General features: G+C 56.4%; 1 protein-coding gene across 1 annotated transcript in view; it reads left to right on the top strand.

Moving 5' to 3' along the window:
* The first annotated feature begins 4,717 nt into the window (after positions 1-4,717).
* NECTIN2 (nectin cell adhesion molecule 2) overlaps positions 4,718-12,774 on the top strand; it is a 31,198-nt gene continuing 23,141 nt past the window's right edge. The window contains exons 1-6 of the mRNA XM_031961660.1: positions 4,718-4,869; positions 7,374-7,452; positions 9,668-10,280; positions 10,972-11,268; positions 11,495-11,612; positions 12,563-12,711. Of these exons, the coding sequence (XP_031817520.1) occupies positions 4,718-4,869; positions 7,374-7,452; positions 9,668-10,280; positions 10,972-11,268; positions 11,495-11,612; positions 12,563-12,711 (1,408 nt within the window). The remainder of the gene's footprint in view (positions 4,870-7,373; positions 7,453-9,667; positions 10,281-10,971; positions 11,269-11,494; positions 11,613-12,562; positions 12,712-12,774) is intronic.

The raw sequence follows: 12,774 nt of genomic DNA, 5'->3' as shown, positions 1-12,774 counted from the left end.
CCACGCCCCCCGTTCTAGGCCCCCCCACGACCTCCGTTCGACTTCGCCCCCGTTCTAGAGCCCCCTCTAGCCCCCCGTTCTGCATTCCCTTGTTCTAATTTACGCCCCCTGTTCCTAGGCCCCGACGCCCCCGTTCTAGGCCCCCAATGCCCCCATTCTAGGCCCTCGGCGCCCCCGTTCCTAGGCCTCAGCGCCCCCATTCTAGGCCCCCACGACCTCGTTCTAGGCCCCCAAGCCCCCGTTCTAAGCCTCTAGCGCCCCATTCTAGGCCCCTGACGCCCCGTTCTAGGCCCCAGCCCCATTCCTGACCCCGGCTTCGTTCCATTACCCCGTTCATTACGCCCCGTTCCACAAGGCCCCCCCGCCCCCATTCCCCAGGCCCCCCGCCCCATTCTAAGCCCCCCCCAAACGCCCATTCCTAGAGCCCTCTAGCGCCCCGTTCGGCCCCCCAGCGCCCCCGTTCTAAGCCCCCCCAACGCCCCCCGTTCTAAACCCCTCTGACGCCCCCCCATTCGGCCCCTCGTTCGGCCCCTCAACGCCCCCCATCCTAAACCGCCCCCATTCCGCAAACGAGAAAACTAACACCCGAAAACACCCCGTAGCCTGGGTTTGCGGGTGGGCGCGAGCCGGGCGGAGAGGAAGGGACCCAAGAGGCGCCGTTTCCCAGCGCGCCGGGGCCGAGTCAGCGGCCGGGCTCTCCCGCGGAGGCTGCGCGCCCCCGCCCCTCTCTGGGCCCGGCGCCGGCCGTCCTGTGTCTGCGGCGGGGAGAAAGCCCCTCTCACGGTCCGTACGGGGCGGGGCGGGGGGGGCTCTGAATGGCGTGCGAGGGTCGCTTTGGCAGAGGCAGCATTTGAACCCAGGTCCTTTGCAAAGAGACAGAATCAGAGCGACCGAGATAACGGGCGGGGAGGAGGGGGAGGGGGAGGGGGGCCGCCCCCCAAACTCGACCCCCCGCCCCCACACTCATACACTCACACATATATTCCCGGCGCTCACCCCCAGCCGGCCAGACATAGGGCGAGAGAGGACACGGCCGAGAGCAAGGCCAGTCCCTCTTCCTCCAGCCCCTACGCTTTCCCACACATAGGCCGACAGAGGAAACACAGCAACCCAGAGGCAGAGACTACCTGCCCCTTGTAGAGGCTAAAACGACTTCTGGGCACTGCCCAGGCCTAAACATTCCCAAACCCCAAGAAAACAAGCAAGAAAACAAACAAACAAACTTCCCCCCTCTACAGAAAGAAAACACTTAAAACACCCAAAACCACAACTCAATCCCATGCCACAACACCCCACAAATCCAAAACTCCCAAACAATAAAACACTAAACACTCCAAACACAAAGAAACAAACAACTCCAAACACAAAGAAAGAAACACAACAACTCAAACCTAAAGAAAAAGGCTAACTCAAACCCTAAAGAGAAAAACACACACCCAACTAAAACTCCAAAATTCAAGCTCCAAAATTCAAAACTCAAAATTCAAGGCAAAAAGTTCAAGAACCCAAAATTCAAAACCCAAAAGCTCAAAACTCCAAAACTCAAAACTCCAAAATTCAAAACTCCAAGAAAATTCAAGAACTCCAAGAATTCAAAACCCCAAAATTCAAAACTCCAAAAGTTCAAAACCCAAGAGAATTCCAGAACTCCAAGATTCAGGAACAGGAATTCCAAGCTCAAAATTCAGGAACCCCAAAAGTTCAAAACTCTAGGCCCAAGACTCCAAGGCTGAAACTCCAAAACCACAAAAGCTCAAAAACCCAAAAATTCAAAACTCAAAATTTAAAACAGAAAATTCAAAACTCTCACTCCAAAAGCTTCAAAACTCCAAGAAAGTTCCAAAACCCAAAATTCAAAACTCAGAAAAATTCAAACAAGAAATTCAAAACTCAAGAAAATTTCAAGAAACTCCAAAAGGCTAGAAACAAAAGTTCAAGAATTCCACAAAACTCAAAACCCCAAGAAAGTTCAAACTCCAAAATTAAACTCCAAAATTCAAAAACCCCAAGAGAATTCAAGACTCCAAGGCACCACAAAAGCAAAAGCAAACACATGCCGCCGCCCAGGCAACCCACCCCAAAAAACCCTACCACTGGCACCCTATCAAACATAACCCTACTACCTAAACACCAAATTCCCTAAAAACTGCCCCTCCCCACAAATTAAATGCAACCTCACTCAAAACTCCCTCTTTAAAACCAGAAACATGCAAACTGCAGCTCTAACCCAAAACATAACTCCAAGAAAAACCTCACGCTCTGCACTCACAGAAAGAGAAGCCAGAAACACCAATGTTAATCCGTAAACTACCCAATGCAACACCACCTCTAAAACCAGAAAGAATAATTTAGGAATAGAGAAAGCCAACAAAACACAAAAGCACAAAATATTACTAAAATACCCCAAAATATAAACAGCTACAACCCAATAAAACCCCATGCCCTAAACCTCAAACAATACAAAAACAACACATTACCAAAACACCATAACCACAGCAAAAGCATAAAACCCCAGAAAGGCCAAAACCCTACACATAATCCAGAACCAAAAGTAAACACCATTAACTAAAACAACGAAAAATAAAACCAAAACACAATAATACTCTATGAAACCTAACCCAACCAGAAACAGAAAACCTAAACTCACAGAAACCACTACAAAAATAAACAAGGCAAAATCCCTAGCCACACTGCCAAACCACCCACATCCATTCCCAATACGCCCTTCCCAACAGCACCACCATAATTGTAATGCCAAGAAAAACCCCAAAAAACGAAAACATGCAAAACATATTCTAGCACCTCTACTTGTACCCTTAGTATAGCCCTAAAACACACCAAGCCAAACTATTTAGAAAAAGGTACACAAAATTTACTATATCAATTGCACAATCTAGAAAAGGCTAGAAAGCAAGTATTTCCCAATGGCAACTTCACCAACATAATTTTAAATACCATGCCCCAAAGAAAAAATACATTACTTAAAAGCCACTCATTAGAACACCCCTTCAGCAAAACAACTAAAACCAGCAGAAAAATAAACAAAAAGGCAAGTACCCAAATTGAAACTAAAAGGCCCAAAAATTAAAACACACCATCAACAAAATCCCCACTCCAAGGCACAAAACTGCCAGCAAAACACAAAAGCCAACACAACCCAAAGACAAACACCAACAAAACACTACATCACAAAACAACATAAGCAAAACCACCAGAAAACAATCCAGAAAAACCCTAGAAAACATGCCAACACCAAAACTAAACACTCCAACTCAACCAAGCACAAAAGTAAGAGAAAAATCCCCTCTCAGCAACATCAAACACTAAATATCACTACCAAACCACCCCTACAAACCAACTCCACGGCAAACAAGCAAACCCCAACAAGAAAATAACCAAAACAAACCCCAAACAAAACACAGAACACAACCTTCTAACCCCGGCAACACCCAAACCACCCTCACTTCCCTACTACTACCTTTCCACAGAAACCAGCCCAAAAACACACAATCCCTAAAACCCCAACACCACCACATCCACTCCCCTCCCCTCCCTCCTCACACACAAAACACATCTCCCTCTCTCCCCTCCCCACCCCACCCACCCCACCTCCGCTCTCCCAGAAATCCAACCCCCACCCAACATCCCTCCCTCCCCTCTCATCTCACCCCTTAATCTCACTCCCTCTCTTCCGTCCAGCATGTTCACCACAACCCCCACCAAAATCACCAAAACTCCACCCACCACAACATACCCCTCCCCTCATTTCTCTCTCCCCTCATCACGTCATCCCTCTCCCCGCATTTTCTCCACTTTTGCCCCAACTCAAACACCACCCTCCAACATACCAGCCGTCAATCCCCACCTAGTCAATCCCACAAACCTCACCGCCACTCACCCCACCCTACCCCACCTTGCCCCATCCAGCAAAAAATTATCCATCAAAATCTACTTCCGCCACCCCACCCCACGCCCAAAACCTGCCAAAACCATAAACACAAAGAAAACGAAAACCAAGCAACACCACCCACCCTCACTTTCCACCCTAAATCCACCATTCCCGCAAAAAACACAAACCCGCTTAAAAACCAAACACCAACCCCTCCCACAACGAAAAACACAACACAAAAAAACAACCTATTAACACCACCAAAAAGCAAAAAAGCAAAACACTAAAACCCATTCATTTCCACACAACACCATTCCACTACCACTTGTCCCAGCACCCCCTCAATTTCGCTTTCCACACCCCTCACTTCTTCCCCGCACCCCCTCCCCTCCCCTTCACCGCCACATCCAAAACACGAAAACTGCAAACTCCTCCCTCCACCCCTCCCCTCTCCCCAAAACAGCACAAAAACCGCCACACCGCCCTCCAATCCCTCCCTCCCCCTCAAGCAACCGCCCGCTCTTTATCTAAACACCGTGAAAAACCACTCCCAAAAATTCCACCCACCTCTGCGCCCAACCTACTAAAAACCCCCATTACCCAACATGCAAACCAAAACTACTTTACCACCGCCACCCCCGCAAAACACGGCAAACCAAAAACAAAAACACCTACACCGTAAAATACCTAAAACTCCCTACGCCAAAAACAACCCGCTTAAACACCAAAACAAAAAACATAATACTAATCCCCAACGCCAAAACGAAAAAGCCACTAACACCAGCATTTCATTTTAGCCACCGTAACAAAACCACAAAATTTCGCAAAATGCCGCCGTCAAATCTACCTTACAAAAAATTACACCACAAAATCGCCGTTAAATGCAAAAACACAAAACACAACACCCGTCCCCTCCGCTTGCCCCGCCACCGCCGCCGCCATATTTGTTACACCCCACACCACTTTAGCCGTTGTGGCCCGTAAAAAACGCCTCCCTCCGCAAAAAATCAAACAATACGCCGGCCAAAACACCCAAAAACCTGCCGCAACCGTAACAAAAATGCCCGTAAAAGCAAAAAAACATGCCGTCACCACCGCTCAACTGATGTTCTGTATCTTCCATTATATTGTTCTATGTTCAAAAGACAGCCCTGACATCCCTATTCCTAAGCCCCCCTCAGCTCCATCCCTGTTCGCCCCCCTCCCAACTCTGACATCCCTGTTCCCAGCCCTCCCAGCCCCAGCATCCCTGTTCTAAGGCTCCTCCCAACTCAGCCTCCCTGAAGCCCCCTCCAGCCTGGCCTCCCCTGTTCAGGCTCCTCCCAGCAGCCTCCCCTGTTCAGCCCCCTCAACTCTGACATGTCCCTATTCTAACCCCCTCCCAGCTCTGGCATCCCTGTTCTAAGCCCCTCCCAGCTCAGCATCCCCTGTTCTAACCCCCCTCCCGCTCTGACATCTATTTCTAACCCCTCCCAGCCCCTAACATCCCCTATTCTAACTCCTCCCAACTCTAACCTCCCTGTTCAGCCCCTCCAACCAGCCTCCCCTGTTTAAGAAGCTCCTCAACCCCAGCCTCCCCTATTCCGCCCCCTCCATCTGACATCCCTATTCGCCCCCTCAACTCTGACATCCCTATTCTCGCCCCCCTCAACTCCCCAACATCCCTAACCCCTCATCTGACATCTCCCCTATTTCTAAACCCTCAACCCTGACATCCCTATTTCTAAGGTCTCTCACACTCTAACGTCCCTATTCTAAGAGTCCCTCCCAGCTCTGACACTCCATGTTCTAGGGGCCCTACCAACCCTGATGTTCTCTATTCTAAAAATCACCGGATCAGAGATTGCGAGGCAGGGCCTTGGTCTCCCTCCCCGGCTCCTTATTTTCACCACATTTCCCTGAGCTCTGCATAGCTCCCCTTGCTCTCTCTTCCTCTTAGGGAACCAGAAAGCAGCCCCAGGGCCTGTCACCTTATGTCTTTACTTCTTCAAGAAGAAGGAGCCTGGCTTTGCTTTTCTCAATGAGTGGAGAAAATGGGGCAAGCGTGGGGGAGCCAAGTTATAATGATACATCTGGAGGTGCTGGCGGAGCCCATTTTATAGAAGGAGAGAACGAGGCCCACAAAGCCGGCCCTGCCCCCGGGGCCGCCCCGGCCTCTGAATCAGTCCCTGGTCCCACGGCCAGGTCTGCCCCGCTGCTCCTCTGCTGGTCTCGGTTCTAAGGTTCCACCTCGGTGCCAGGCACTTTGCTAAGCACCGGGGCTACAAGTGTTGTCCTGTTCTGAGGAGAACTCTGAGACCTTGTTTGGCTTTGCCACCTTCTGTTCTTCAGTTTCCTCCTGGCTCTGACTTCCCCCCTTCTCCAGTGCTTGTGGTGTTCTCTGGTCACCCTGTGGCTCTCGCCTTCCCCCTGGCCCCTTCCCCCCGGCTCCTGTGCCCCTCCCTCCGGCCCTCCCTCATAGCCTTCCTCAGCACCTTCCATAGCCTCCACTCTGGGCAGTCCTGGACGGAGACTCTGCCACGAGTAATCCCCAGACCCCCTTGTGGGGGTCCACACTGTCCACACTGGGCCGGACCTGGCCCCCGCAGCAGCCCCAAGTCAGGTGGACGGGACACCCTGAGCCCATTGCCGGGGCTCTCCAAGACCCTGGATGCGAATCCCAGCTCTTAGCACTCTGGATCTAGGTTACTTTATTGATCATATTTATTACTCATTATCAGAGGCTTCGCCCATTGATTCCCCCTCTTCACAGGTTACACACCAAGTGACCTATGAGCAAAAAGCCATCTCTCTTTCTTGTAGGAGTCCATATGAGCTTTTCCCCCCAGCACTTTATGGGGCCTCCATTTCTTTCCCTATAAAAAGCCATTTGATCTATTATGGCCTCAGCTCTTCCTCTGTAAAATAATATTCTCAAAGGACCCTTCTCTCTCCTGCCGGATCATCCCGATTCCCCAAGCAGCCCGACTGCCCTCCCTCATCCATAAACAACATTTCCCATCATGCAGGAGCCCTTCCAGCCGACCTTCCCCATCCCCACACATACAAGCTCTTTCTCCCTCCCTCCTTCCCTCCTCCCCTCCTCCCTCCCCCCTCCCTCTCTCACTAACTACACACATTCACACTCACTCACCTACACACTGAAACGCAGGCACCCAGACACCCACTCTCAGTCATAATACACGTTTTCTCTAACACATTCACACTCCCACCCCCCAGTCTCACACCTTAGTCCCCCTCTCTCGCCCCCCCTCCCCCTGCCAGCCAGCGGCCTTCTGGCCCTGCCGTGAAGCAGACGCTCTCCGGGCTCTTCCCCGGGCCTGGGGTAGCCTCAGTCTCTGTTGTCCCCTGGCTTTTTAAGTCCCAACTAAAGTTTCCCCTTACAGGAAGCCCCCCCTCTCCCTTCCCCCCCCCCCTGTTTCTAATGTCTTTTGTCCTGATTGTTTCCTGTTTGTGGGTCCGGTGTTCCTCTGCTCCCCTGTAGGCTGGAGGCCGAGAGCCGGAGCCTGGCTGTTGCCCTTCGGGGGCGTCCCCGGCTCAGCGGCATGGCTGGCCCTCCGCGGGCACCGAGAAGTGTGACTGCCTGCCCCGGCTCCCCGCACACTGATGCCAGCTGAGTGACAGACGAGAGGCCGCAGGGCTCACCCGTTTGCCTTATCTACAAACAGCCAAAGGGAGCCCCCGAGGGGCTCGGGAGAGCTGCCGACAGCCACGCTCTAAGGACAGAGGCAGGGGCCGGGCTGGCTTCTCACACGCTTGAGGGTCGGTCCCAGAGAAGAGAGACCCGTGAGCCCGCAGGCGGCTCCGGGACACGCTTGGGGCTGGGCCTGGTTACATTCTGAGAGCTCCAGCTGCCCCAGCCTCTGGGAAGTGGGCCTGGGGAGGCCATGGGGGAGGAAACCGGCCCAGGCCCAGGCTCCTGAAGCCAGGCCAAGGGAAACAGTGACTCCCTGAGCTTCCCAGAGCCCGAGGCTGGGGGGACGGGGGCGGGGAGCAGACCCAGAACGAGGGGTCAGGTCCCAGCCGTGCCCCCTGGCAGCCCCATGATTACCTTGGCCAAAGTCTCTCTCCCTGGGTGTCTCGTCATCACAATAGAGACGACCCAAAGCTCCTCCAGCTTTAAATCTATGACCCCAGAGAGAAGCAGAAGTTTTGTTGGACAGAAACAGAATAAAGCTCCTTGGGGGGCCGGTGGAAGTGAGAAAGGGAACAAACCAGTCCCGGGCCAGAGTCCCAGGGGCCAGTGGCAAAGGCAGCCTGGCGGGGGTGGGGGCAGGGAGCGCTGGCGCTGGGGCTGGGGGCGCCTGCCTTCACTCCGGCCTCCCCAGTCGGGTCACCTTGCCTAAATTACCTGACCTCTCACTGCCTCCATTTTCCCATCTTTAAAGCGGGGATAATCACATCTGCCTGATAGGGCATGTGACAATCGGATGCGATAATCTGTGTAAAATTCCTGGGGAACTTTGAGGGTGACATAAATGCCGGCTGCTGTTATTACTGTTGTTGTGGTTCTCATTAGCACCTGGCCTCCGTGGGGTACAGAGATAAGTGATCGGGGGGCCCACGCCGGCCCCCACCCATCCCGGATTTCCGCTGTGGGGGCCGGAGCACGCTTATTAGTGGCAATTAATCAATTAACGAGGTGGCTAAGCCAGCAGCTAAGAGATCTCAAAGCACTTTTGCTAACTGAGCCCCGCCTACATCCTGCCCCACCCCTGAGGGGGACCCCATTTTACTAGGAGGCTGGGAGGGACAGTCTGGGCAACTGAGGCCCCGGAGCCAGTCTGGCAAGAACCCAAGCATCCGGGCTCCCAGCTCCTTCCTCGTTCCAGAATTCTGAGCCGAAGCCCCCACCTCCCTCGGGTCCCAGAGGTCCGGGTTCCCACGGTCTCTCGTCTTTATGAATCACCCAGATATCCAGAGCAGGGCCGGAGCCCCCGGCCCAACCCCTTTCTCCAGGGGAGTTCTGGGACTCCGGCCTCACCCGTCTGGGCCCCAAGCAGCCGTATCTCCCAGGCTTCCACCCCCACACCTGCACCAGGGCGTTCTCTCGCTGGGCTGGATGCCAGCCGTGACCTTGGCAAGCCGTGCCTTTTTCCCGGCCGGGCAGCGCAGCAGGGATGGGGGTGGCGGGGGAGACTAGGGACATCAGCTTCCCTTGCCTTGAGGCCCTGGCCCGACTAGTGACAGGTTTATGGGTGTCAGCTGGGTCCCCCGCCCACCCTTCCCAGCCCAAGCTCTACCCCAGCCTGCGGGCTTCCTGCCAGACGGGCAGGGCCGAGAGCAGGATGCCTGGGTCCTGGCGGGACACAGAGGAAAGTTAGCCTCCATCCTCCTCGGGGCTGAAACTGTCTCCTCGCTCCTCCCAGACCCACGCCCGAGGCCCATGAGTTTTCCCTGCAGCTCCAAATCCAGTTGTGATCGCCCCCTTTCCCAGGGGTCTCTTCCCCGACCCATCCCCCACATCGTGCCTCTTTCCCAGGGGTCTCTTCCCCGACCCGTCCCCCACATCGTGCCTCTTTCCCAGGGATCTCTTCCCCGACCCATCCCCCACTCCTGCTCCTTTCCCAGGGGTCCCTTCCCCGACCCATCTCCCACATCCTGCTCCCTAAGTTCTGATAGTTGGTGTCCCCTCTGGACTGTCACAAATGCCCCGCAGCGTTTTCTTGATGTCTGAGCCCCCTTTCCCCATGTGGTTCTAGCGCCTTCCCTTTGCTCCCTTTTTATCCCCCATTTCGCTTGGTTGTCCGTGCTCCCGCCTGCTGTCTCCCCCGTTAGACGGGAGGCTCCCCGAGGGCGGGCCTGGCTTTGCCTCTCCTTGTCCCCCGGCCCCAGCCTAGGGCCCGGCCCAGACGGGGCCCTCACACGTGGCTCCCGGCGGGCGGCCCCTGCACGGGAAGACTCCCTCCTCCTGCCCCCAGCCCGGGCTGGCCACAGAAGGGGCGCAAGTGGCCGCAGTCCCCCCCGCCGGGCCCGCTGCCCTCAGTGAAGCTTCCCTCCTTCTCCCCAGGAGCCCAGAACATCCAGGTGCGGGTGCCGGCCGAGGTGCGGGGCCTCCTGGGGAGCGATGAGAAGCTCCCCTGCCACCTTCTGTCGGAGAAGGCCGAGATCCGGGTGTCCCAGATAATGTGGCTCCGTCTGGACAGGTACGGGAACAACCAGAGCGTGGCCGCCTTCCACCCCACCTACGGGGCCAACTTCCCCAACTCGGGGCCCTACGACCAGCACATGTCCTTCCTCATGGGCAACTCGCGCCAGTCGGAGGCCGAGCTGCGCGACGCCACGCTGCTGCTGAAGGGGCTGAGGGCCGAGGACGAAGCCAACTACACCTGCGAGTTCGTCACCTTCCCCTGGGGGAGCAGCAAGGGAGTCACGTGGCTCAGAGTGCTGGGTGAGAGGGCGTGGGGGGAGAGGGGCGCTGGGGGGGGGAAGATGGCCTGGGAGGCGAGAGACCCTGCTCTAGGGCGGCCCGCTCCAAGGGCCCTTTCTGCTTGGATGGTGCATGTTCTGTGTCGGAAGTTTTACACTGTTCTAGGCCAGGGATTTCCCTTTTTTCCCCTGAGGCAGTCGGGGTTCACTGACTTGCCGGGGTCCCACAGCCACGAAGCGTTGTGTCTGAGGCCAGATTTGACCTCGGGGCCTCCTGACTCCAGGGCTGGGGCCCCTTCCACTGCACCACCTGGCCCGCGATTTTCAAAAGAGGAGCCACAAGTTTTACCAGAAGCGTCCCCAAACACTGGCTGCTGCATTGTAAATATGTAAACACAATTCTGTGGTTTTTCTAAGTCCAAGATTCACTTGCCGGCCAGCGCTTTATGGGAAGTAGCATTGCTGCGCAACAGAATAAATTTGGCCTCTGTCACTTACGGTCAAACCCAAAGCCCGGCAGAGCTTGAATCTGCAAAGATGTCCTTACGGAGGGCCCGGGAGCCCCGCAGGGCCCTGTTTGGGGCGCCTGTTTCTCGGCACAGAGTCCTTCGGCCCAGTCGTCCGGCTCTGGTTCTGTGGGGGCTCTTCGGGTGCTGCCGGGCCGGGCACATGACCAGAGCCTTAATCTGGCCCCTCCTCCCTCTCCCCTCCAGCCGAGCCCCAGAACCACGCGGAGGCCCAAGAGGTGACGCTAGTCTCGGAACCGAAGCCCATGGCCCGCTGCGTCTCCACGGGGGGGCGCCCCCCCGCCCGCATCTCCTGGTTCTCTCCCCTACCCGGACAAGGCACCGAGACGAGGACAGCTGGGCCCGTCCCCGGCACCTTCACAGTCACCAGCCGGTTCACCCTGGTGCCGACCCCCGAGGCCAACGGTGCGAAGGTCACCTGCAAGGTGGAGCACGAGACCTTCCCGGAGCCCATCCTGATCCCCCTCACCCTCTCCGTGAAATGTGAGTGCCCGACTGAGCCCCTCTGCTCAGCCCCAGCGCCCACCGACCCCCCCGGGCGCGGAGGCCCCACCTGGCAGCTCCTTCCCCACGTCTCTTCCCGCCCTGAGCCTTGGGCACCAGGTATTTCAGGGGTCCCTGAAGGCTCAGAGGAGACGCCTCCCCAGCCCCTCCCCCAGCGGGTTCTGACACTGAGCCGAGACCCTTCTTTTCTACCCGTCTCCCCCAGATCCCCCCCAGGTCTCCATCTCCGGCTATGACGACAACTGGTTTGTTGGTCGAGTGGAGGCCACCCTGACCTGTGACGCTCAGAGCAACCCCGAGCCCACCAGCTATGAGTGGAGCACGTGAGTTCCGGCCCGGGGGGTGGCTGGGAGGGGGCTCCTGGGCCTGCTCCTTGCACAGAGGGCGCCTGGTCCGGACCCGGGGGGGGGGGGGGGGGGGGGGCGGACCTTCTCCTCCTACCCGGGCAGCCCTTCTCACTCCGGGTACCTCAGGCTGATGGGAAACCTTTTCCTTCTCTACCCAGGCAGCCATTGGGAAACCTTTTCCTTTTTACCCAGACAGCCCTTCTCACTCTGGGTACCTCAGGCTGTTGGGAGATCTCTTTCTCTACCCAGGCAGCCCGTCTCACTGGGCACCCTCTGACTGCTGGGAAACCTTCCCCCTCTGCCAAAGTCTTTCTGCTGCTCCCACTAGGGCTGCCCCCCATGAGCCTTCCCTCTTTTTGGTGTCCTTTCTGACAACGGAGCCTGGCCTGATTCTGGCCCGACACATGGCAGGGGTCTCGCCGTAGCTTCTGCCCCACATGATCGGCTCATCTCGCTGTAGCCCCCTACCATTAGCCTTCTTCTTGTCACTGCTTGCAGTCCACCGAGCCCTCCAGATCTTTTTCAGAGTAAGGATTGCTGCTTGAGCAGGGCCCTGCTGCCTCGTGCAGCGAAGCTGATTTTCTGAGCCCCGGGAAAGAGTCAGATAACTGCTAGTGCTCGGGGGTGTTTCTGCCCCTTGGTCCAAGGCCTGGCTTCTCTGCCTGGACCCGATGCTTCTCTCCGGGCTCTCGGTGGCCCCAGTCTGTTAATTGTCCCTTTAGTAAATCGAGGCCCCTCCTTCACCCTCCCGGAGGCCTGGCAGGGAATGTCCGAGACGATGGGATGCGGCGGCCAGATGCCCGGCCTGAGGCCTGAGGCCTGAGGCGGGGGCTCCTGCTAGCCGGGGTCTTGGCTCGGGGGGTAGATGCTGGTGCGGGGGAAGGGGGACGCCGGCCCTCACAAGCCCCTCCTCTCCCCGACGCCAGGACCACAGGCCCACTCCCCACCACGGCCGTGCCCCAGGGACCCCGGCTCGTCATTCGGGCGGTTGATGAGTCAGTCAACACCACCTTCATCTGCAGCGTCGTCAACCCTGTGGGCAATGGTCGTGCTGAGCAGAGCATCCGAGTCAGAGGTGAGGGGCCCGGGAGGGGGCTGCTTGCTGCCTGAAGCTTGGGGGGCGGGAGGGGGACAGGGA

This window comes from Sarcophilus harrisii, chromosome 3 (assembly GCF_902635505.1).
Source record: "Sarcophilus harrisii chromosome 3, mSarHar1.11, whole genome shotgun sequence".
Classification (NCBI taxonomy): domain Eukaryota; kingdom Metazoa; phylum Chordata; class Mammalia; order Dasyuromorphia; family Dasyuridae; genus Sarcophilus; species Sarcophilus harrisii.
The sequence above is the reverse complement of the archived record's forward strand: the minus strand, read 5'-3'. Positions and strand labels throughout refer to the sequence as shown.